Source organism: Rattus rattus, chromosome 16 (assembly GCF_011064425.1).
Source record: "Rattus rattus isolate New Zealand chromosome 16, Rrattus_CSIRO_v1, whole genome shotgun sequence".
In the NCBI taxonomy this organism is placed as follows: domain Eukaryota; kingdom Metazoa; phylum Chordata; class Mammalia; order Rodentia; family Muridae; genus Rattus; species Rattus rattus.
The window spans coordinates 19,483,566-19,508,820 of record NC_046169.1 but is presented as its reverse complement, the minus strand read 5'-3'; the positions used below and the strand labels follow the sequence as shown (position 1 = coordinate 19,508,820).

Below are 25,255 nucleotides of genomic sequence, written 5' to 3'. Positions count from 1 at the left end.
AGTTCAAGGCCAGGGCTGTATAAGTCTAAGGCAAGGCTAAGATATACGAGACCGTCTTCAATAAACAACACAAGGGCTGGAGAGGGAGTGCAGGGAGTGGCAGCACCCACGTCAGGCAGCTCGCAACAGCCTGTAACTCTAATGCCAGGCGATCTCATACCCCCTCCTGGTCTCCGTGCTGTAGCCACACACGCATGGCAGGCAGCCCCACAGATACATACAATGATAAAATTAGATCTTAAAAAGAATGCAAAGGGAACGAGCAAATGAATACATCTATTCAAAAAGCCAGAACCACTGGACACAGTGGTGGATGTTGTTAGTCCCAACACTAAGCAAGCACTTATCTGTGAGTTCAAGGCCAGACATAGAACATAGACCCCCCCCCCGTGTCTCAAAAAGGGGTTGGGGGGAGTTAGAACTAAACATTCCTGGCCCAGAGTAAGCACTTAATATGTGTTTTGTAAAAACCTGTGTAATGGCATCAATTCTCCCAAGAGCTACTAGGTAAGATGTGCAGAGTCTCTCTGGGCAAAGCAGCAAACACAGAGAAGGCAGGGTAGCAGCTGCTGTGCAGTTACTGACCAGAGAGTGACTGGAAACCACACACTGTGCCTGTCTTCTAGGTGAGGACAGGGAAGACGAGGGATAAGAGGACAATGGCTTTATTATCAATGAAGGAAGAAGGAAGGGAGAAAGAAAAGAGGAGGCCCTGGGGTGGGGTTAAGAGGTTGTGTCAAAGGGGTTGGGGATTTAGCTCAGTGGTAGAGCGCTTGCCTCGCAAGCACAAGGCCCTGGGTTCGGTCCTCAGCTCCGAAAAAAAAAAAAAATGTAAAGAGGTTGTGTCAAGGTAAAGGGCAGGCAAGGCAGGGGCAGGTAGAGCACCTGAGAGTCACTTCCTGTAGCCAAAAAAAAAAAAAATTCAACTGGTAGAGCTCCTGCCTAGAATCCCCACTGAGGGGCTGGGGATGTGGCTCAGAGGTAAAGCACCTGCCTAGAATCCCCAATGAGGGGCTGGGGATGTGGCTCAGAGGTAGAGCCCCTGCCTAGAATCCCCCAGTGAGGGGCTAGGGGCGTGGCTCAGTGGTAGAGCACCTGCCTAGAATCCCCCAATGAGGGGCTGGGGGCGTGGCTCAGTGGTAGAGCCCCTGCCTAGAATCCCCCAGGGAGGGGCTGGGGGCGTGGCTCAGTGGCAGAGCCCCTGCCTAGAATCCCCAGTGAGGGACTGGGGGCGTGGCTCAGTGGTAGAGCCCCTGCCTAGAATCCTCCAGTAAGAGGATAGGGGCATGGCTCAGCCAGAGAAGCCAGGAGGTCTTAGGGTCAATTCCCCTTGCCACCAAATACAAGTAAGTAAAGTCACAAAAACTCTGTCCTAGGACACATGGTTTTCTCAAAAGCCCTAAAAGGCAAGTCCCCTAAGTACTCCCATTTTACTGATGGGGAAACAGAGGCAGCAAGGTATGCGATCTTGCCCAAAGCCACACAGCGATTCAAGTAGCAGAGCAAGGACTTGAACCCACGATGTCCAACTCCAACATCGGAATTCCTGCTCCTTCTGCTCCTTGGGGCTCTGAGTAGGCACTTCCCACCTGAGTGCCTGGGTTAGAAGAGTGCGTGTGTATCTGGATGTACTCCTCCAAGGTTTTGCCGTTGGGGCTCCTCTATTTCTAACTCCCTTTTCATCCTGGAGCCTTCACTCCCACATACTACCCTTTTAAGTACGGCTGAAACCCAAGGGCTGGTGCTGTGCTAAGTGGGTACCTAGTGTGTGCAGGAAGGAACTGGCAAACAGGCTCTGTCTTGAACCTCACGCCCCAGTACCCTAAATCTCTGCCCATCTAAACCAGAATGCCTCTTGTCTGGAAGCTCCTGTGGGAGCCGTCACCTAGGTAAAAAGCACACCAGGAAGGGCACTGGTCTCAGGGTCTGCCTTTAGGGTCTGCCCTCCCTCCCCTGTGCCTCTTGGGGGCTCCTAGCTTCTCCACTTGCCAGGCATCAGGTTAGGCTGTGCTATGCTGTGCAGAGTAGCTCCCGTTCTGTGTACCTGCCAGGCCCTGGTGGTGCCGATTCAGGTGACAGCGACCTTATGAATGAAGGACTCATTGTTTACATTTACAACTGACACGGGGAGGAGGCCTCTGGCTCACGGCAAAGGTAAGGTGGCCCCACGTGGTGCTCTCTACCTTCTCCTCAGAGCACAGCCCTTGGCCAGCCCCACCCCCACTGTCCTCTTCTGGTCACCCTTCAAGATTAAGGCCAATTTTCTGTCTAGTTCTACAACTCTCCAGCCCCCTGCCCACTGGTAGTCCAGAAGACAGGAGAGGAACTCAGAGGCTGGGTGTGTATGCATTCCTGGGTTGTGATTTCTCTACCCCTAAGGTCTTCCTCTGCAACGACCTTTCCAGGCTCACTCGTGGCAAAGCCCAATGACTCCCCGACAAACACACAGGCCCCGCCTGAGGAATCCACGCGGGCTAGCCCTGGAGGCTCAGCCCTGCATCCTGCGTCGCCACTGCCCCTCCCTGGGGGGAGGGAAAAAAAAAATCTGCTGCCTCACCAGCCACCAGCGCCAGCTTGGGGGGGCACCCCTGCGGAAAGCCACCCTGCCTGGGCCTCCCCCTCCCCCTATCCTTTCCCAAACCAGGTTCTCCAACCAAGTTTTGCCAAGGGTACCAACCAGACGACCCCAGGTGGCAGGGCGGGGGCCTCCGTGTCTGATCCCAGATGCCAGGTCTGGAGATGAGGGTTGATGGCCGCGCCCACCAGGCTGTGCCCTCACAGAGCCTGAGTGAGAGCCTTCCTCAAGAGCCCTGCAGCTTGTCCAGCTGCCTGGACCCGCTCTTGGAAAGAGGACGCCAACAAACACACCAGAATCCCAGTCTATGGATGTGGGTACCATCTGGACGTGCAATCCAGGGGCGCCCCCAACCCCAGCAGCGGTCTGGGTTAAAGAAGTTGGGGTTCACCCCGCCCACGCCCACCAGCGGCGGCGACCCTGCCCGCTGTCCTTGCCCACGCGGCGACAATGGCTCGGTGATAGCACCCCCTTTTCTTTCCAGTGTAGGGTGCCGCCGCCCCCCGCGACTCTGCGTCCTTTGTTGCCCGCGCGCCCCCATCGCGCGCGTCCCCAGAGCGGCGCCTACCTTGGAGCTCCAGCAGCGAACAGGACCCGACACCCCTCGCTTCCTCTTGGTCCGCGCGTCCTGGGAACAAGGATGCTGTGCCGGTCCCCTCACGCCCGGCCGCTACCCTAACCGGTTCTCCGCGCTCTGAGTCCGGGCCTCGGACAGGCTCTACGGCCAGAAGGGATAGAGGGAGGGGCCGATTCTGTAAGCTCGGCCGCTGCTTGCGCGCCCCGAGGCGGAGCCGAGCCGAGCGGGGCTGAGTCGGGAAGATCCGAGCCCAACGGGGCGGAGGCGAGAGAAGCCGAGCGGAGCGGAGCCCCGTGGAGCCCTGCCAAGGTGAGCCGAGCCCAGCCGAGAGATGCCGAGCGCCAGGAGAGCTCAGCGGCCAGAGAGCGAACAAAAGGGGCCGGCGTAGCGGCGGGCGCAGGAAGGAGGGGCCGGAGCGAGGAGGAAAAGGGAGGGGGTGGGGGGAGGTTGGGGGCGGTGCCCGTAATCGTGGTCTCCCGGTTCTCAGGCAATAGTGACACGCAAAAACTGGGGAGCGGGCGGGCGGAGAAGTCTTCGGAACCTCGTCTTCCCCCACCGAGACCACCTACAACGGACTCGAACCTTGGAAATAGATTTCACTCACACGTACTAAAGCCCTAGGCGTGTATGTGTGTTCCAGTTTCTGTTTCAACCATGCATCGCTTAGGCAAATGTTCCATATTTGGAGACACAGACGCTTGGGAATGTAAGGGGGCGGGGCTGGGATCCGGAAGGCTTCAAACTAGAGTTGACTTAGGTATTGTGTTCAAAGAGGCGAGGAGGGAGATAATGAGAAGGGAGAGCTTCAGATGGACACCTGAAGGCACTTTAGCTCCACCTGACACTAGGCAGGCTGATCAGGAGGGCAAACTGGGCTACAGCTTGACTCTGTCTCAAAACAAAACGAACGGAAAAAACCTTAAGGTCTCTTCAGCATAGTAGTAGGTTAACCTCTTGACCTCAGTTTCCCCACTTTTAAGGAGGCAGGGTGTTTTAGCTCGTCAGAACCAAAGAAGTTGTGCACTGATGCCAGCAGTAAGCCAGCCATGAGGAGTTCTTGCAACGAAGAGAGCTCATGTGAAAGAGCCAACTCCTCAGGAGTGGACGGTATACAAAATAAAGAGGGAACTGTTCGAGAAAGAGCAAATTTTATGTAGCTAGATGGACAGTTTCAATGTTGAAATAGAACCCAAATCATGGCAGACTGGAAAGAATCCACCTCTTGGGTTGGTTCCTGGTTCAGACATAGAGCACCTGCCTAGAAACCCCCAGTGAGGGACTGGGGGCGTGGCTCAGTGGTAGAGCACCTGTTTAGCATTGCTGAAGCCCTTGGTTCCATTGCCATTAACTGAAAATTTGTAGCACCTGTCTGTCTTTAATCCCAGTGCTTGAGATGCTGAAACACGCAGATCTGTATTAGTTTAAGCCCAACCTGGTTGGCATAGAGAGTTCCAGACCAGCCAGGGCTACAATTTTCCTGTCTCAAAAAGAAGGAAAATCAACACCACAGATAGAAGGGTTAAAGTTCACTCTTCACCCATAGTTGTCTGTAAACCCTTCGATGTGTGTCTTAGAAAGAAAGGGTGAGGGGTTGGGGATTTAGCTCAGTGGTAGAGCGCTTGCCTAGCAAGCGCATGACCCTGGGTTCGGTCCTCAGCTCCGGAAAAAAAGAAAAAGAAAGAAAGAAAGAAAGAAAGAAAGAAAGAAAGAAAGAAAGAAAGAAAGGGTGAGGACTGGAGAGATGGCTCAGTGGTTAAGAGCACAGACTGCTCTTCCAGAGGTCCTGAGTTCAATTCCCAGTAACCACATGGTGGCTCACAACCATCTGTAGTGAGATCTGATGCCCTCTTCTGGGGTGTCTGAAAAAAAAAAAAAGAGAGAGAGAGAGAGAGCATACATTTCAGCTGGGTGTGGTGGTACATGCCTTTAATCTCAACAAGTTTGGGCCAGCATTCTGGAGTTTGAGGATAGCCTAGTCTACATAGCACGTTTCATACCGGCCAAGAGTATACAGTGAAACCCTCCCTGTCTCAAAAATAAAAGCACATATACTACTCTTGCAGGGGACATGAGTTCAGTTCCCAGCACCCACACTGGGAGGCTCACAACTGCCTGTAACACCAGTTCCAGGGGATCTGATGTTCTCTTCTTGACCTTGGGGGGTACCCTCACATATACACGCACACATGTCTACACATGTGCACATAATTAAACATAGGAAATGAAATATTAAAAAGAAATGGGGGGGTTGGGGATTTAGCTCAGTGTTAGAGCGCTTGCCTAGCAAGCACAAGGCCCTGGGTTCGGTCCCCAGCTCCGAAAAATAGAAAAGAAAAAAAAAAAAAGAAATGGGGGCCGGGGAGAAGCTCAGGTGGCAGTGTTCAATTTACGCATAGAGCCCTCAATTCAATCTCAACACAGCATCAAACAGGTGTGGTGACATATACCTAGAGTCCCAATAGGAAATGGGAGAAGAGAGATCATGAGTTCAAGGCCAGCTTTGGCTACATGACAAGTTGGAGGACAGGAGAGGCTACTTGAGTCCCTACTCAAGGGGGAAAGGGACAAGAACTTACTTGTTCAGGTCACAGGTCCCCATGTGAGGCACCTGGGCATCCTGTTTGTGCCCTCAGAGAGTAGACGAAGGAACCCCTAACTGACTGACATGCCCCCAGGTGGATCCCTAGCAAGAATCTCTCGGCGAAACACCTACTTTGGGCTATTGGAATCAGCTCCAAGAGACCCACTTGGCTACTCATGGGCAGAACCCCAAAGGATGACTGACCTTTGACCCTAGTTGTTGGCGAGCTGGTTCTAGCTGAGGAAAGATAGAGTCTTCCCTTACTGGAAGGTTTCTGCAGATACTCTATAGAATCCTAGGCTGGCACTCTGTTCATGAGAGCTACATCCCCCCAACCACACCTTATATTTATTTTTGAGACAGAGTCTAAGGTTTCCTGTGCTAGCTTTGAATTCCCTGGTCTAGTACTCAAAATCCACTTCCCAGTGCTGAGATTCCAGTCATGTGCCGTCGTGTCTGGTCCTAGCCTATAATTTTGATCTTCTGTGTGTACGTGGAGGTAGGAATGGAATCCAGGACTTCTCGAATGCTAACTAAGCGAGAGTTTTGGCACTGAGTTCTCTCCCAACCATCTTTCTGAAGGTTTGTTTGTTTGTTTTTTTGGTTTTTTGTTTTGAATTGTTTTTCCACACTGGGTTTCTCTATGTAGCCCTGGCTATCCTGGAACTCATTCTGTAGATCAAGCTGGCCTCGAACTCAGAGAACTGCCTGCCTCTGCCTTCCAAGCGCTGGGATTAAAGGCATCCCCATTATCTGATTGATTGGTTTATTTATTCGTTTTGAGATAGAGTTTACTAGGTAGCCCTGGCTGGCTTGGAACCCACTATATGCACCAGGCTGGCCTCGAACTCATGACATCAGACTGGCTCTGCCTCCCAAGTGCTGGGAGTTAAAGGCACTCACCCCATGTCTGACATGAATGATATTATTTTAATTATGTCTCCGCATGTGCTTTTGTGTGGAGGTATGTGCACTTGAGTGGGGGCACCTGTCAAGGTCAAAGGAGGGTTTAGAACTCCCCTGGGGCTGCAGTTACAGGTGATTGTCGTGATCATTCTCCTGATGTGGGTGCTGGGCACTGAACTCAGGTGCTCTGCCAAGGGCAGCAAGCACTGAGCCATCTCTCCAGCTGTCACCTCCAGTTCTTTGACGGAATATTTTCCCAGTCTCTCAATTGCTATCTTAAGCTGAGTGGAGTGGCAGCGGGAGCCAGCACTTGGGAGGCAGATGCAGGAGGATCTCTGTGAGTTCAAGGTCAGCCTGGTCTACATAATGAGTTTCAGGACAGTTGGAGATACACAGTGAAACTCTGTCTCTAAGTTAAGTAAATATATAAAATAAATAAATAAATAAAAGCAATTTCCATGGAAATTGGAAGGACATGAGAAACAGTCCTTGTGTGAAATTTCGTTTGGATGAAGACGGTAGTAGCTTCTGCGTATTGGATCAGAGGTAGCCTAGCCTTACAGTATAGCCCTCTGCATCCGGGTGGGCGTGGCGTCGCCATGGCGACGTCTGCTGAGCAGGCCGCCACCAGGCTGCTTCCAGACACTTGGACTTACCTCGTCCGGAATTCTTCCTGCCCAGGAGGAAGCCGAGCTTCTATGCCTCTGGTTGGTACTGCTGACAGGGGAAGGGAAGCTGACGTCGTCATGGGGACGCAGGGCTCTGTCAACTATCAGCTGACCCGACATGGACTTCTGAGGTCCTGGAAACTTTATTATTATTTTTTTTTTCAGTCTTCTGGGTTTCCTGAGAGATGTAAATAAAACTGCATAGTTTCGGCTTTGTGAGATAAGGTCTCGATTATGTAGCCCAGGCTGACCTCAAACTCTCCAGTCTGCAGCCTCGGACCTCGGAGTGCTGGAATGACAGGCACGCACCGTCATACTCCAGGTCTCTGAGAGCTCTTTGCCTGGGGACAGGGGGTCTCTACGCTGTCTTCTTCCTCCGGCCCTGCTCTAAGAACAGCACCAAGCCTAAGGGGACATCTGTTTAAAGATTTGTTTTTAATTATGTGTGTACCTGTATGCACCTGAGTTCAGTTTTCTCTGAGTCAGAATCAGATTCCCCGGAGCCCGAGTTACAGGCCCTGCAAGCTACCCAGTCTTGGTTGCAGTGGACCAAACTCAGATAAGCAAACACTCTTAACCATGAACCTATTTCTTTTGAGTATTTTGGGCCCTTCTGGGAATTCACACCCTTAAGGTCCTTCTATTTCCTCCCAAAACACAGCATCAGAGGCAGGTGGAATGTCACTAGTTTATGACTTTGACTAAATAAATAAATAAATAAATAAATAAATAATAAAAGCTAGAGCTAGGTGTGGTGATATATTCATGTGGTCCCAGTACTCAAGAAGCTGAGGCAGGAGCATCACTGCGAGTTTAGGTCCAGCCTGGACATTTCATTAAAAAAAAAAAAGGGGGGGGTTTGGGATTTAGCTCAGTGGTAAACGACTTGTCTTTGCAAGGGCAAGGTCCTGGGTTGCCCGAAAAAAAAGAATTAAAAAAAAAAAAAAAAAAAGAATGCTGGATAAAATATCCATGCTGTTACCTTTTTGATTGCTGTGATAAAACATCATGGCCAAAGCAACGCATAGCAGAAGGGTTTATTTGTTTTATGGTGCTAGAGAGACGAGTCTGTAACAGCGTGGGGGGGAAGCTGGGGGGAGGGGGAGTGGGAGGGGGCGCGGGGAGAGGAGCGTGCAGCAAATGGCAGATGAAGCAAAAGCAGAAGCTGAAGACTAAAATCTCCCCCGCCCCTGCCCCCCTGCCCCCCCTGCCCCCCTGCCCCCGCCCCCGCCCCTGCCCCGTCCCCCGCCCCCGACCCCCCCCCCCGCCCCCGCCCCCGGAGCTCGGACCGAACCCAGGGCCTTGCGCTCGCTAGGCAAGCGCTCTACCGCTGAGCTAAATCCCCAACCCCGAAGACTAAAATCTTGAACCACCATAAGCACAAGGCAGTGACAGTAAACTCAACGTGGCCTTCCTCTCTAAGTTCTCAAAGCTCGCCTCCAGAGGCTCCCCGCCTCCAACAAGACCACACACACCCCCAAGACCTCCAGAAATGGCTCTGCCTACTGGGAGACTCAGTATTCCACCATTGGAGCCTATGGGGGCCATTCCCCCCTAACAGGAAGGCCATGTGGCATGAGGTAAGACCACAGCCCCCTCTCGGAATAATAGAGTTTCCTTGTCAATTGAGTAAATGTAGCTTTCTAGAACAGTCTTGCTCATTTGGCTGCAGCAGAAGGAAGGGAAGTGCATTCAAGGCTGGTCCTTGTCTCTGGAACTGGGGAGCCAGCATCCAGACATATCCCTTTGGTTCAGAAGCCCATGGGGGAGGGGTGGCTGCGAGGCCTAAGGAGGGAACAGCAAACAAGGGTGTAAGCAGCTCCTACAACAAGAGGGGTTTAATCTGAGAAAAAACTTGGGAAGGGAGGTCCCCAGATCCGGGAAGCCAGAAAGATCGCTGTCTGCTAACGGAAGTTGGAGGGATTGGAGGCGGGGCTCAAAAGCTTCTGTTGCCGGAAGTGATCAGAGAGTCATGAGGATGACTGGAGTATGTAGATAATCATAAACATCGCCAATGGCCAGCCATCATCACGGGCCAAGGAGTGTGGGCATCTAGAAAAACAAGCCTAGAACGATGACTATGGTTTGGGGGACACTACCACCATTTAAGCAAAATTGATTAGTTCTTCCAAGCGTCCAGGAAGTGTGTGGCTAACACGAATGATGTTCATTTCTATAGATCGGTGGATAGACATGGGGTGGGGATTGGTTATGGTTCGTGTAGCCTCTCCCAACTAGATGGAATCCTCCTCCTGGGGTTCTTGGGGAAGTCTCTTGTACTGGGTCTCTCGATGCAGAAGGATCTTGTCCACGTGCCCTTTGGTGGTGGTGTGAATGAAAGAACTCATTCGCCGGGATACAGAATCCGTCAGGCAATTGAGAAGACAAGGCCCCAAAATGAGCACTACCAGGATAAAGAGAATGGGTCCCATGAAGGAAGTCAACCAAGAGGGCAGCCAGGGTCCCAGCCCCAGCTGCTGGATCCACGATCTCGAGCTTGGGCCAAGTTCCGATGCCCTTTCTCGAAGTTTCCTTGCCGCATACCGGACTACTCCGGACTGGTTTATGTAGAAGCAGCATTCTTCCTGGAGGAAGAGGCAGGTGCCCCCTTTCTCAGCCACAAGGAGGTCCAGAGCTCTGCGGTTTTGGAGGACGACACCCGCCAGTGAGTCTATTTGGTCTTGGAGGCTGAGGATGGACGTGGCCACTTCGTCTAGGCTGTCCGAGAGAGCCTTGGAAAGCTTTTGGAAATACATGGTTGAGGTGGCGATTCCAGCCGCGCCTAACCCGAGGGCCGAAGCAATGCCCAGACCGGCGGCAAGAGGAAGGAGATGAAGGGCTCGCTTCCGGCGAGAAGCGGGGACAGAGGAGGGAACTGTAGCAAAAAGGGGAACCATTATGCTTTGGTTGTTAGGAAGGAGTTCAATATCCGGGTATTGAAAGACAAGCGTACAGACGCCCGACCAATTGGCCGGGAGACAGATGTAAGTTGAGTTTCCACAGAGGAAGAAAACGCCGGAGGAGTTGAGACAGAAGGAGTATGTTAAAGAGATAAGATGGGAGAAGCTGTTTGGAGTGAGCTCCCCATTTTCCTGGACATTGGGTTCATTCTCCCAGATTGAATATTGTCCCGAGAGGGCTGCCCCCATGAGGGGCTGGTACTGAAAGAGTGGATAGGGGTCTTTGTGTCCCTGGAGTTTAATCTTGAAGTAGGTGGTGTCTACAGACAGGGTAATAGGGTGGCTTGCATCGTTGGGTTCGAAGAGGGTGAGATTGTAGCAGGTGCTAGACGACAGGAAGGAAGGGCAGTACCTCCAGGGGGTGGTGGGGTAGGTGTGGCAATGGATGTCATCTACCGGGCAAGGGTGGTGAGGTTTCCCTGAGTTTAGGGAAGGGGGTCCAGAAAAGCGTAAGGGGTTTCTCCATTTAAGGCCTGGCATGGCCATCAGTGGGGCAAATGCATAGCTGGTGGACAGATCAATGGACTGGTGGCTGGCAGAGGGGGAAAGCTGAAAGGTGTGGTTGCAAAGAGAGGCGGAGAGATTGCCCACGAAGGTGGCGTGTTTTGAATTCTTGAAGAAACGGGATATGCAGAGAGGGGCCTGGGCGGCGAGAATCGTCTGGGTAGACAGTGACCCCCATACGGGGCGCTGGGCAGATTCGTAGAAGCGGTCATTGGGGTATTTCACCGGGGTGAGGCGGGAAAGTATGGGAAGTATGCCTGTTATACTGGTGACCTGGAGGAAAGCAATGGCCCGCCGGTCAGGGTTGACGAAAGAGTAGTGAGGCGTCAATGGCTGGAAATTCTGGAGGCGTCTCTCAAGGTCGGTAATGGGGTAAGAGCCTGAGAGGGTCCGAGCCGAGTACATGATACGCAGTTTCATGGGTGTCTCTGTCCAAGACCTGAGTGGGGCTGGCACGGCTAGAGAGCGCTGCGTTTGGATGGACAGGCAGACCCAGCAGTTGGAAGAAAAGGAAGAGTTAGCATCCCGGAGAAGGCGTTGGGTGAGGTTTACAAGGGGCATCCAGCTGTCCGAGTAGGCAGAGGAACAAGGGAGCAGGAGGAGACAGAAAACCCAAGGACGAACCATGGCTCTTCACCAGTGGCCCACAGTGGTGGGAGGCAGGAACGCTCTCCTGAGAGTTCTAAAGGCAGGGGTAGCTTACTTAGTCCAGGAGTGATGGGAAAGTCAGGGAGGCGCCTGGTTGCGCGGTTCTACTTATGGAAGCTGGACCTATGAGAGTAGGAACACAAAGACCGGGAGGGTCATCAGACAGTTAGGAGTCTTAGAGTTAGGGTCTGGAGCCACTTTTTTTTTTAAATATTTATTTATTATAGCCACTGTAACTATTTGACACACCAGAAGAGGGATCTCATTACAGATGGTTGTGAGCCACCATGTGGTTGCTGGGATTTGAACTCAGACCTCTGGAAGAGCACAGAGTGCTTAACCACTGAGCCATCTTGCCCCTGGAGCTTTTGAGCTCAGGCAACCAGCTCCACAGATTCTCTTTGCCCTGGCTTCTATCGTGCCCCCTAGGGGTAGCCTTGGGCTACTTCGGTGGGCTACTGCTTTGGGGGCAAGCTAATGGCCTGATTGAGTTTGTAATAATTGGCTATTAATTATAGGTGTCTCTTGTGAAAGGAGAAATCCCCTCTCTTGCTAAAGGAAGGCGTGAGAATGGAGGATGTGGTGTGCGTATTTAGAGTCAATGGAGACACCAACCTTTTGGTGTGGTAGTGTCAGGACCCTGGCTAGATGGATGAGCTCCGCCTGCTTTATGGTGATGAGGGGTGGGGATTGGACCTCTAAGGTGCAATCACCTGTGGCATATCCTTAAAAAGCCCTTATGGGGGCTGGAGAGATGGCTTGGTGGTTAAGAGCACCGACTGCTCTTCCAGAGGTCCTGAGCTCAAGTCCCAGCAAGCACATGGTGGCTCACAACCATCTGTAATGAGATCTGATGCCTTCTTCTGGTGTGTCTGAAGACAGCGACAGTGTACTTACATATAATAAGTAAATAAATCTTTATTTTTTAAAAAAGCTCTTATCGATATATCAGTTAGAGGCTCTCAGCAGTAGGATCATCTGCCGGGTGGACTATAAGAATGTAGCAAGAGACAGCTTAGCGATTAAGAGCACTGACTGCTCTTCCTGAGTTCAATTCCCAGCAACCACATGGTGGCTCACAACCGTCTGTAACTGGATCCTGTGCCCTATTCTGGTGGGTCTAAAGACAGAGACAATGTACTCATGCATATACATAAAATAAATAATTCTTTAAAAAAAAGAATTTAGCAAGAAGTCAGGGGGATCAATCAAAGAGTGGGGGTCCTCTGTGAGGCTAGTCTATAGGAAGGAACGTGGATGGATTGAAAATTTTATAGCTGGGGCTGGAAGGTTGGCTCAGTGGTTAAAAGTACTAGCTGTTCTTCCAGAGGACCCAGGTTTGATTCCCAGCATCCACCTGGTGACATACAATTGTCCGAATCTCCAGTTCCAGGGAATCTAACACCCTCTTCTGGATCCCATGACCACTTCATGCACATGACACAGAAACATACATGCTGACCACACACTCATGCAAATAAAAGGTAAAATAAAATATCTTTCAAAAAAGTCTTACAGCATCAAAAAGTGATTAAAATATTTTGTATAAACAATATATATACAAGCCAGGTGGTGGTGACACACGCCTTTTGTCCCAGTACTCGGAGGCAGAAGTGGGAGGATCTCTGAGTTAGAGGCCAGCCTGATCTACAGAGTGAGTTCCGGGACAAACAAGGCTACACAGAAAATCCCTGTCTGGAAAAGCCAAATAATAAATAAACAGTGTATGTATCTGTTAAGTATAAGAGGGAGGGAGGGAAGGAGGAAGGGAAGAAGGGAAGGAGAGAGACAAAGGGAGAGAGAGAAAGAGAGTTGAGTCACTTATGAGCTCAAGGAGATTGCAGAGACAGTAATCGGTTGGTAGAGGATGAATTCAAGGGCTCCTATGTTAAAAGAGAGGCACCCCAAGGGTTTTCAAGCAAGAAGCCAGCCCTGGGCTATAAGTCTAACTGCCTACATGGACAGTCTTCATAACATTGGCTATAACAAAGACAGTACAGAAAGGATGAGAGAGGTTTGGAGAGGGGTGGATGCCCTAGGGCAGTCATGAGGGCCTCTGAGCTCTGGTAGGTTGGGAGGGTCCAGAGGCTCTGTGAGAGGGCCACAAGCAGCCCGGTAAAGAGAATTACTAAGACGCTGAAGTTGGAGATCCAAATACAAGAGTAACCTGCTAGGGCCAGAAAGGAGAGAGACTCCATTCAGCTTCAAGGGGAGGGAAGACATTGGTTACAGCTCTGAAGCTTTGAGGGATGCCATGGGAAGAGAAGGTTAGACTCGGCCCAGGATTGGGGCTAGGGAGATGGCTCAGTGGTTAAGAGCACTGACTGCTCTTGCAGAGGTCCTGAGTTCAAATCCCAGCAACCACATGGTGGCTCACAACCATCTGTAATGGGATCTGATGCCCCCTTCTGCTCTGTCTGAAGACAGCAACAGTGTACTCATATACAAAAAGTATGAGAAATGAGAGTTGGGTAGAGGACAGGTAGGATAGAGTCCTGTAAGGTTTGGGGACCACTGGATGGACAGGAGTTACTAACTAGGACTAGTTAGGCATACATCTTGGGGGCAGTAGGAGACATTGCACTTGAACATTGCAGGATGGGGATGCTGGGAGTTGGTGGGCTGTAAAGTGGAGGCTTCCAGGAGTCTGGTGCTCATAGGCCTTGGGCCTCAGGAGGAAGTGGATGCTGAGCTTGCTGACCTGGGCAGGAGCTCCTTTTGTAACTTGGAGTAGGGTGGGTAGCAATGGTAGGGGCTGGGGTAAGTCCGATCTAAGGACGAATGCAGGGCAGGCAGGACGGTGCAGAGTCCTCAGCAGGGGGTTGGGTCTGGGTGACAAAATAGCAGAAAAGAGGCTGCTCTGTGGGGGCTTTGTGAAAGAGTGAGAAGAGGCATAGAACTTGCTAGAACACTGCCTCTCCACATGGGACAACCAGGAACAACAGGAAGGAACAGGAAACGGAATGCCCAAACAGGCTAAGGGGCACTGGCCTGGGCTGCTTAGGTTTCCTAGGTATGTCCTTCTTCTCTTTTTTTTTTTTTTTTTTTTTTTTTTTAAGAAAGATTTATTCATGTTATTATACAATAAGAACAAAACTGTAGCAGCATCAGATATGCAAGAAACACGATGCTATCTTACAGATGGTTCTTGATCCACCATGTGGTTGATGATGAACTCATGACCCTGGAAGAGCAGTCGGTCACAATCAATCCCTCCATCTCTGCCTACATCCTGGAGTCCCTTAAGAGGAGGAATTCATGATGGGGTCCAGACCTCCCAACAAAAAAGAATAAGCAACATCCCTGGGCAACAAACACGAATGCAATCTGGTTTCGGGTTTTTGGATCCCTCAGGGTGATGATCAATGGGGCAGCGACCCCTGGTGGGGCAGCTCTCTGGGGGTGAATCAATCTCTCAAGCTTTGAGGTTTCTTTTTCTTTTCTTTTTTTTTTTTTTTTTTTTTTTTTAGATTTTATTTCATTTCATCCAGACCTGGTAGAAACTGCTGTCTATGGACTCACCAGAAGGGCATCATCTGGATCCCATTTTGATGGTTTGGAGCCACCCATGTGGTTGCTGGGAATTGAACTCAGGACCCAAAAAAAGCAGACAGTGCTCTCTAACCTGAGAGAGCCATCTCTCCAGCTTTGAGGTTTCTTTCTTGGTCAGATGCCCGCACCCTCATCCCCTGTAGGAGGCCCCAAAGATCAGAGAAAGGATGGACAGACAAGGAAAACAGATTCTACAGTAGAGGTCTCTAGATGGGAAAACCAGAGCGCTCCCTGCTTACAGAGCAGAGGTAGTTATGGAAGGTGGGGGGCAGGGTGGAAGGAAGGGATGGGGGATCGGAGTCAAAAGCTTCCGGTGCCAAGAGTGAATACGGAGTGGAGGAGGAAGTGAAAGGGATGCCACGTGTGTGTGGTGGCTCACACATTTACCCCTGCACTTGGGCAGAAGCAGGCAGATCTCTATGAGTTCCAGGCCAGCCTGATCTATCTGGTGAGCTCTAGGCTCTCTGGACTACATAGTGCGATCCTGTCTCATACAAAACAAAACAAAGGGGTTGGGGATTTAGCTCAGTGGTAGAGCGCTTGCCTAGCAAGCACAAGGCCTGGGGTTCGGTCCCCAGCTCCAGAAAAAAAAAAAACAAAAAACGAAAAGAGTCCTTTCCCTAGGGAGACGAAAACAACATCTACTCACTCCACATAACATCCCAAATGACAGGACTGGAAAGCAGGCCCAGTGGTTAAGAGCAAGAACTGGTGTTCTTGCAAAGGACCCAGGTTTGATTCCCGGGACCCATACAGGGGATTACAATCTCTTCTTCATTCAGGTATTTGGTGCATGGTGATACATGCACGCAAAACACTTAGACACGTGAGATAATAAAAGTAAACCTAGGGGGCTGGGGATTTAGCTCAGTGGTAGAGCGCTTACCTAGGAAGCGCAAGGCCCTGGGTTCGGTCCCCAGCTCCGAAAAAAAGAACCCAAAAAAAAATAATAATAATAATAAAAAAATAAACCTAAAAAAAAGAATCTCAGTGACCAACCGAGGTATGATTCCATCCAAGTGGAACTGCTAAGTTTATCGGGCTTACCGACAGGGCATGGGGGATCCCAACGCAGTTCCGATGGAAAGGCTTCATCCAGCATGGATGATGATGGCTCATGCGTGCCCACGTACACTGAGAGTCTTCAGCTAACTTCCCCCAGTTTATATATTCTGGCATGACCTTAGACCACACCTCCAGGCTATGTATAATGAGGGAGCATAGTTCTGTGGAAGAAATGGCTGGAATCTCAGGTGAGGGTCCAGTGGCCCTCCCCACGCCCTCCTTCAAAAAGGCAAAGTGAAGAAGGGTCAACAGGACCAGTCCTGGTACACTTGTCGCAGAAGTAAATAGGAATTCCGGAAAGAAACGCATCTCACACGGAACCTTCTGCAGGACTGATCAACCATTTAGAACTTCTTAAGTGTGTGGTGAGGTGGGAGTGTTACAGGCCAGAGCCTAATTAAAATTTATCTCGGGCTATCTTTAGCCTTACTCTTTTTAGCCGTTCCTTCCTTCGCTCCGTACCTGATCTAATATCCTTGTGACTATCAGGTGAGGCGTTTGAAATGTATGAGCTTAGCAGGCAACTAGCTTACTCAACCCAAAAGCTAAGGCTGTCTTCGGATAGCATCTCGGTAGGAGAGGTCGCCCAGCTGTGCCACTCTCATGCTTCCATCGACGTAGTTGAAAAACGGATTGGAGTTGGGAAGATGGCTGTGAAGTTCAGAGCGCTTACTGCTCTTGCAAAGGACCCAGGTTCGATTCCCAGCACCCACACGTTAGCTCACATGATAGCTGCCTATAACTTGTCCCAGGGGCATCTGATGCCCTCTTCTGGTGTCTGTGAGCCCCGGGCACACACGTGGCACACACACACGCCATACCTGCAGGCAATCACTCAAACACATAAAATTAAAAAATAAATCTGTAATGAAAAAAAAAGTGTGTTGGTTTATAAATTTCTTTGCTCTGTTTCTACAAAAAAAAACTTAATGAGATCGATGCCTCCTTGGAAGGACAGAGTTTTGAGTCGCCTAAATCTGTGTTCTCAGCCACGGTCACCACGAGAAACCATCTCGTATCCCCTTTGAACTGAGCTGTGTCTTCGTATCCACCCAGGCAGAGCTTATCTGAGGGCAATGGAGGCCACTTTATTGGAAGAACCACATTTACAACAGTGGCTCTCACCCTTCCTAATGCTGCAACCCTTCCATACAGTTCCTCATGTTGTGGTGACCTCCCAGCCATAACATTACTTTCCGTGTTACTTCATAACCATAGTCTCACCACTGTTCTGAATCGTAGGGTAAACATCTGATACGCCATCTCCAGAGGGGTCGTGACCCACAGGCTGAGAGCCAGGCTTCTCCTGTTACTCCAGGTACTTTGGCTTCACAATCGTCGCGCTGTCTCGTTTGGCCTTTCTTGGATTACCTTCGCTCTCTCCCAATCCCACCCTAACCTCATATAACACTACAGCCCCAGTGTCTGGGCCTCAGATGTTTCAGATCTACTAGGCGGTCATTGGTTCAACTGCTGTGGCATTCGGGAAGGGACTCTACAGTGCCTGATGCAGAACAGGACTAAGAAACAACAGGCCCATTGCCCTAAAGTAGCTTTACCACTTATAACTGCTCCGGCCCGTAGATGGGGCCAGCGTGTAAACGGTGGAGAGGAGACGTCCCTGCAGGTGTCATGACCCGCAGTGAAAGGACCCTTGGAGAGGCAAGAATGAAAACTCAGCTTGATTTGGCCAGGCTGGATCAAACTTAGCTTGACTACAGAAACTCTTTTGCGAAGTGCACGTGACCGTGAAGATGGCGTCACAGCTTAAAGGCCTAGAAGCTGGTGTGGCCTCTGCCTGAGACAGCACAGAGGTGAGTAGACTCTAGAGGACATGTGACATCTCCCCTAGGGTGGGCTCTAGAATTTGAGACCTGAAGGTGAAGGTCTAGGGAGGGAAGAGTCTGGGATAATCATTATGAGGAATTTGAGGAAGGACTGGCTCTACAGAGAGCAAAAGGTGACCAGGTCATTAGCAATGTCCACTCCTATTTCTCTTGGTTTTCAAGGCAGGGTCTCATGTAACCCTGGCTGGCCCAGAACTTTCTATATAGCTAAGGCTGACCTTGAATTCCTAGTTCTGCCTCTACCTGCTGAGTGTTAGGGTTTCAGGCATGTACCACCCTGCCCCGCCATTTGTTTGTTTGTTTAGACAGTCTTCCCATGTAGTTCAGGCTAGTTTCAAACTCTCGGCAAACCCCTAGCTTCATCTTCCCACACGGGATCGCAAATGTGACACACTTGTCTTTAACTAACAAACAGAAAATTGGTTTCTATTGTGTGAATGATGGAGGAGCAGGTGTTTGTATGAGAAGATTGTGTTGGCTGAGACCTGTAACAGCATCCAAGAAGGCAAAGGGCTGGCTGGGCTGCAGAAAAGATCCAAGGCCACCCAGGGAAAACTACGAGACTGTCTCAAACAGTAAATAAGGGTTGAAGGCGTGGCTCAGTGGTAGAGCACCTGCCTAGAATCCCCCAGTGAGGGGCTGGGGCGTGGCTCAGTGGTAGAGCCCCTGCCTAGAATCCCCCAGTGAGAGGCTGGGGGCGTGGCTCAGTGGTAGAGCACCTGCCTAGACTCTCCCAGTGAGGGGCTGGGGGCGTGGCTCAAGCATAGCGTACATATCTAACATGTATAAAAGCCCTAGGTTCAACCCCTAGTGGGGGGAAGACAGCATGTTGGGAATAGATTAAGACCTGGGAACACCTTTACCCAAGGTCCTCTTTTTAGGAACTAATAAGGGCTCCTAGATAAGAAACTTGAATGCACGGAAGCCTACTCTGGCCTCTGATATGGGTGTGTGCTGGCTAGTCCTAGGTCAACTTGACACAAGCTACAGTCATCTGAAAGGGGTGAACCTCAATCGAGAAAATGCTTCCATAAGATCCTGCTGTAAGGCATTTTTAAAACATTAGTTATTAATGGGGGAGGGCCCAGCCTAGGCTAGGGGTCCTGGGTTTTAAAGGCTGAGCAAGCCATGAGGAAGGAGCCATGAGGCACAAGCCAGTAAGCAGCACCCTCCATGGCCTCTGCATCAGCTCCTGCCTCCAGGTTCCTGCCTTGCTTGAGTTCCTGTCCTGACTTCCTTCAGTGATGAACAGCAACGTGGAACTGTGAACCAAATAAACCCTTTCCTCCCTGACTTGCTTTTGGATCATGGGATTTCTTTCTTTTTTTTTCTTTCTTTCTTTTTTTTTTTTTTTTTTTTTTTTTTTTTTTTGATCATGGTATTTCTTTGCAGCAATAAAAAACCTTAACTAACATTTTTGCAGTGTTTGGGTTTCTCGCCGCCAGCCAAGATGAACGATCCTTGGAAAAGCGAAACCCAAGGCTCCGCCACCTAGCCTGATTGACTGCATTGGGACGGTGGATAACAGGGAAGAATCCATTGACAAAAGATTTCCCAGTTGGATGCTGACTGGTGAAATATAAGGACCAAATCGAGAAGATGAGAGAGGTCCTGCTAAGAACATGGTCAAACTAAGACCCTTTGGTCAAACTGGGGACAGAACCCTGAGGGCCTTTTTAAAGCACTGAAAAAACGGATTTTAAAGCAGCAGCGAGACAACCTGGCCCCAACAGTCCTTTAACACGGAGCAAGCTAATTACACCATCCAGTCACCGGAGGACACCAAGACCACGGTTGAAGCAATGAAATTGGGAGTAAAGGGAATGAAGAAGGCTTACAAGGAAGTAAAAATTGACCAGATTGAGGATTTACAAGGCCAGCTGGAAGACATGATGGAAGATGCAAACGGGATCCAGGAAGCCCTGGGCCGCAGCTAAGGCACCTCAGATTGGATGAAGACGACCTCGAAGCCGAGTTGGATGCGCTGGGCGACGAGCTTCTGGCTGATGACGACGGCTCTTAACTTGGACGAAGCAGCTTCTGCACGGGCAATTCCAGAAGGCGTTCCCGCTGACACAAAAGACAAGGATGGAGTGCTGGTGAGATGAATTTGGGCTGCCACAGATTCCAGCTTCGTAGACTTGCAACATTCCAGCGTGTGATATTTAAGAAAAAAAAAAAAAAAAAAGTATCCCGGTACTAGGAAATATTTCCCAATTTGCCAGATTTAGGTTTCTTTCCTTTCTTTGGAGGAAAAGCTAATTACACTGCTCCTGTATTTTTTTTTTTTCCATTAAGGAATTCATTGCTTGGGGGAAGCTGTCTTTACTAAAATTTGAAAAAAAGAAAAAAAAAAAGAAAAAAAAAAAAAACAAAAAAACCCCAAAAAACCAAAAACAAAAAACCAATAATCTGAAATTAAACCAAGGAGATGAGACTCTAAATTCTCTGGTAGTATGATGATGTATTAATAAGATAAAGATTATTGACGGGGTTGAGACTTGATAGTATTTTCAGAACCATTGTCTATTGTGGTACTGTAGACGGCTTAAGTGATAGGTTTCGTTGTGTCATGTGAGCAAGTCATTACTCTGTCTACTGTTGGAATGAACTGTCACTACTGCATCATGAGTTACTACTTTGATCCCATGGTTCCCTCGGTAAATAGCCTGACTTGTAATGAATAATGAATATTTCTTGATATTTAAGGTATAGGACATTTATTTATACTCAATAAATATTTTTCAAAAGGAAAAAAAAAACTTAACTAAAGGTCCTAATTGCTGGGTCGCAATGGTGTACACCCTTAATCCCAGCAATGGGGAGTTAGAGTCGGGAGATCTCTGTGAGTTCAGGTTCAGCCTGCTCTACACAGTGAGTCCCCAGGACAGTCATAACTACATAAAGAGACCTTGTCTCAATCCTCTTGCCCCCCACAAAAGGCAGCAAGCAGAAATAGAGAACCCCACTTAGATCGGCTTCCTAGACTAGAACAGCTCAAGTGCAGTATGGTGATGGACAAGGGGCCCTATTGGGACCAGTCCTAGGAGACTGAGCCAGCTATCCCTCTGGCCCCTGCCGATGTCCTGGTGGCCAGCAGCATCAACTGGAGCAATGCCTCCCAGAAAATGTGTTTGTCACTGCCAGCACAGTCACGGCTTCCTCCCTTCCAAATCACACTGTGGGTGGGTGTTCAAATCCCGCTTTGTCTTCCAGCTGCACGGTAAAGTGGACAGGCTGTTGTGACCGAGGGTTACAGAAGGCACAACCAGTGTGCTGCCTTTAAGCCCCAGTGAGAGACTCCCGGGACCGAAAAAGGGGAGAGGGGGATAAATCCCGTTTGCCCAGGAAACCTCTCCCATGGTGGTTCTCCCAAAAGTTCTGCCTTCTCTCTCCTGCCCTCTAACCAGCCACAGGCTATGAGCACTGGGATCTCTCTGCCTTCCCACAACCTTTCCCACCTTTATGCCTTAGTCTTCCTCACTGCAAAATGGGAACATGGCAGTAACACACACATACACACACACACACACACACACACACACACACACACACACACAAGGGAATCTGGTGCAACAAAGAGATAACCTTTTTCTTTCAAAAGCTTTTCATATACTTACAGCCTGGTACACTGAAGTACACTGAAGTGCCCTCCCCCCTTTGTTGCTTCCCATACTTCTAACCCTTTCACACACCCCCACAGCCTGAGTTCTACCTGTTGAAGTTTCAGTTACCCACAGCCAACCACTGTAGTCCTGAATATTGAAATGGAAACTTCTGGAAATTTCAGGCATGTAATCTCAGACCTTAGTAGGCAGCGATAGGAAAAGTGAAAGTTTGAGGCTAACGTGAGCTATATAGTGAGGTTCTCTGTCTCTGTCTATCTCTCTTTGTCCTCTCTTTGTCTCTCTCTCTCTTAAACACCATACACACACACACACACACACACACACACACACACACACACACACACACCAGTTCATAAGTGTACATTTAAGTAGGATAATGGAATCTTTCACACTCCCCGACATGCATCCATCTTGCCTGGGATGTGAATCACCTCTTGGTTGAGTGTATCCATGGTGTATACCTTACCCTCCTGTTGAGTATAACTAATAGTAGCCTTCTGAGCAGCTTGATTGACGTGCAGGGTATCCACACTGTATACACAACCCTGCCCTTAGTCATTTGGTAGCTATGTGAGTTGTCAAATGGATTGCTGTCTAGTGTCTCTGAAGCTTTGGCCCCCCAGGGAAAAGGCTAGGGGCCCATCCTGATTGGTGACAGACCCCCAACTACCCACCAGTCATTTGCATATCCATGCCCTGAGAAGGGGGCAGGGGGGCTTTTTTTGTAGCACTTGTGTGGAGGTGGAACGAGAGGGTCCCTATCAGTGGACAAATGGCTGCCCTACCAGTGGGGAATCCGATCCCTGTCCCAGACAGAGGGCATAGACAGCTTGAGACACATGAAGAAAAGACAGGGGGTCCACTGAGAGGGGATACTCAGATGCTAGAAAAGCCCAGGTCTCTTTGAAGTGAGTGAACTATAAGCTCTAGGCCCCGCATTCACTCAGAGTGAGTACCACTTTCCGATGGAATTTACTTCCACTTCGCCTTGAACTTCTGTCTTTTCATGTAATTCGAGCCTCGGATCCACAGGGTATGTGCTCTCCTCCCCCGTTAGTCATTCAGTTAGTCATTCAGTCATCTGACCTACTGTGTGGTACCATAGTGTGCCTATTTCATCCTCCTTAATCCCTGCAGTGCTTAATTTAAAAACCATCCTTGGTATGTGGGTAAAAGAGAGGGAAAAAAGAATTTATGGGGTTTGGTACTATTCCTTGGGGGTCTTTTTTTCCTTCAGATTTAATGTTTTATGTGCCCTAGGTGTTCTTCTGCCTGTATATCTGTGTGAGGGTGTCAGGTCCCCTGGAACTGGAGCTACAGACAGTTGTAAAGTGCCATGTGGATGGTGGGACTTGAACTCGGGTCTTCTGGAAGACCAACCAGTGCTCTTAACTCCTGAACCATCTGCATGAGGCCTGGTCCCATTCATTACCCTTGCAGTCAGTCACCCGGCCTGTGATGGGGCTCACATCCAGGGTGAGTCGTTCCCCCCCCCCCATGCCCCCACCCCCGCCCCTTCACAGACCGCCCAGAGTTCTCTGTGAGGTGATTCTAAATTCCTCAAGCCAGCAATCAAGATGGTGTCTGTGTAGGAGACGGTGACAGGAAGTCTCTGGGATGCAGTGACCATTGCTGTCCCAGAGGCAGGACTGTCAGGGACACGTTTATAGGAGAGGGGGAAGTGAGGCTCCAGCCAGGCACGGATCCCTGGGAGAGAATGTCTATGAATTCCAGGAGCCCACACAGCTGGAAACGGCATGCTCAGAGCCCCGCTTTGGAACAACACCCACACAATTTATTCATCACCCCCAGCCCTGACAGCTACATCCTCTCCATCCTCCAAGGCGGGGTCCATGCTGACCCCTACTGCTCAACCTTGTCTCCTCCCCTTACAAAACCTAGCTCATGGCCCCCCGGGATGCGGCAGGGAAGGCAGGTGAAGAGCAGGGCTTCCAAAAGTCCCTGGTCCTCTCTCCTTCCCTGAATCCGGAACCCACAGGCACGGACACACTAGGGGGATGGGGGCGGGGCATAGACCGCAGCAGCAGGCCTGATTCTAGCACATTCCCAGATGGTCCTTTTTAAACTGGGAACTTCCTGTTTTATTTTCCACCATTTTTTTTTTTTTTTTTTTTTTTTTTTTTAATTTTGAGTCAGAGTTAAGAGTTTGTAGCCAAGGCTGGCCTGGAACTCTCTCTCTGTAACCCAGATTAGCCTGGAACTGGAAGCGGTTCTCCTGCCTCAGCCTCTCCAGTGCAATTACAGACATGAGCCACCATGCCCAATAGTGTTTCTTTCTTTCCTCTTTTTTTTTTTCTTCCTTATTTTCATTTTATGTGCGTTGGTGTTTTGCCTGCATGTTTGTCTGTTGAGGGTGTCAGATCCTCTGGAACATCCAGTTACATACCAGTTGTGAGATGCCATGTGGGTGCTGGGAACTGGACCCGGGTCCTCTAGAAGAGCAGCCAGTAAGTACCCTTTAACCCCTGAGCCATTGCTCTAGCTCCCCAGTAGTGTTTCTGAATCTTAACTTCCTTTGCCATGAGTCAGCAACAGGAACAAAATGTTTTCAGGTTACCAACTCTGTGAGGCCAGTTTGAACACAAGGGAGATTTGGAATACTTTTTAATTTGGACCAAGGTTGAAATGAGAAGCAAGGCTGGAGAGATGGCTCAGCAGTTCAGAGTATTGGCTGCTCTTGCAGAGGACCTGAGTTGCGTTCCTGGCACCCAGCTTGCGACAACCTGTAATTCCACCTCAAGGTGATTCAATGCTTCCTGCTGTTCTTGGGCACCTGCACTCACATGGTATCCACGCACGCACATGTATAAAAATAAAAATAAGGGGGCTGAGAGATGGCTCAGTGGTTAGGAGCACTGACTGCTCTTCCAGAGGTCCTGAGTTCAAATCCCAGCAACCACATGGTGGCTCACAACCATCTGTAATGGGACAAGATGCCCTCTTCTGGTGTGTCTGAAGACAGCTCAGTGTACTTATCTTATATATAATAAATAAATAAATAAATCTTTAAAAAATAAAAAAATAAATCTTTTTAAAAAAAATAGGGCATGGTAGCATAGCATACACATAATCCAGGTTCTCAGCAGACAGAAATGGAAGAATCATGAGTTCAAAGCCAGCCTGAGGGGTTGGGGATTTAGCTCAGTGGTAGGCGCTTGCCTAGGAAGCGCAAGGCCCTGGGTTGGTCCCCAGCTCGAAAAAAAAAAGAACCAAAAAAAAAAAAAAAAAAAAAAAAAGCCAGCCTGAGCTTTACTGAGATCTTGTCTACAAAAAGAAAGGAAAAGGAAGTTCCAGCACGTGGGACCTGCAGGCAGGAAGTTCAGAAGGTTCAAGGTTCAAGGTCATCCTCAACTACTTACGAAGTCAGCCTGGGCTACTTTGAGAAAGAGCCATTCTAAACATCCTCCCTACCCCTCTAGTTATAAGTATTCTGACTTGATTATACGACGACAGAAAGATTAATGAAAGTCAGCCAGGCAGTGGTAGCACACGGATTTAATCCCAGCACTCGGGAGGCAGAGGCAGGCGGATCTCTGAGTTCCAGCCTGGTCTACAGAGTGAGTTCCAGGATGGCCAGCATTACCCAGAGAAATCCTGTCTCATGAAACCGAAATAAGTAAGTGGATGGATGGATAGATGGATAGACAGATGAACAGACAGACAGACGGATGGACGGATGGATGGAGTGTGGTGGCTCATAATCTAAGCACTTGCAAAGCCGA

At 49.7% G+C, this 25,255-nt stretch overlaps 2 protein-coding genes and 1 pseudogene across 2 annotated transcripts in view; 1 reads left to right on the top strand and 2 right to left on the bottom strand.

The window, feature by feature from the left end:
* The window catches only part of Clip2 (CAP-Gly domain containing linker protein 2), a 62,379-nt gene extending 58,855 nt beyond the window's left edge, over nucleotides 1-3,524 (bottom strand). Inside the window, exon 1 of the mRNA XM_032886362.1 lies at nucleotides 3,144-3,524. The gene's annotated coding sequence lies outside the window, so the exon portion shown is untranslated. The remainder of the gene's footprint in view (nucleotides 1-3,143) is intronic.
* A 6,017-nt stretch (nucleotides 3,525-9,541) lies between these two features.
* Nucleotides 9,542-11,398, bottom strand: LOC116885917 (syncytin-A). Its single transcript, XM_032887230.1, has one exon. The coding sequence runs from the start codon at nucleotides 11,396-11,398 to the stop codon at nucleotides 9,542-9,544; it is 1,857 nt and encodes a 618-aa protein (XP_032743121.1).
* Nucleotides 11,399-19,025: 7,627 nt separating this feature from the next.
* LOC116885915 lies at nucleotides 19,026-20,022 on the top strand (annotated as a pseudogene).
* Nucleotides 20,023-25,255: the final 5,233 nt, after the last annotated feature.

Coding starts and splice junctions, on each gene's coding strand:
- LOC116885917 (XM_032887230.1), bottom strand. CDS start 11,398: ATGGTTCGTCCTTGGGTTTTCTGTCTCCTCCTGCTCCCTTGTTCCTCT.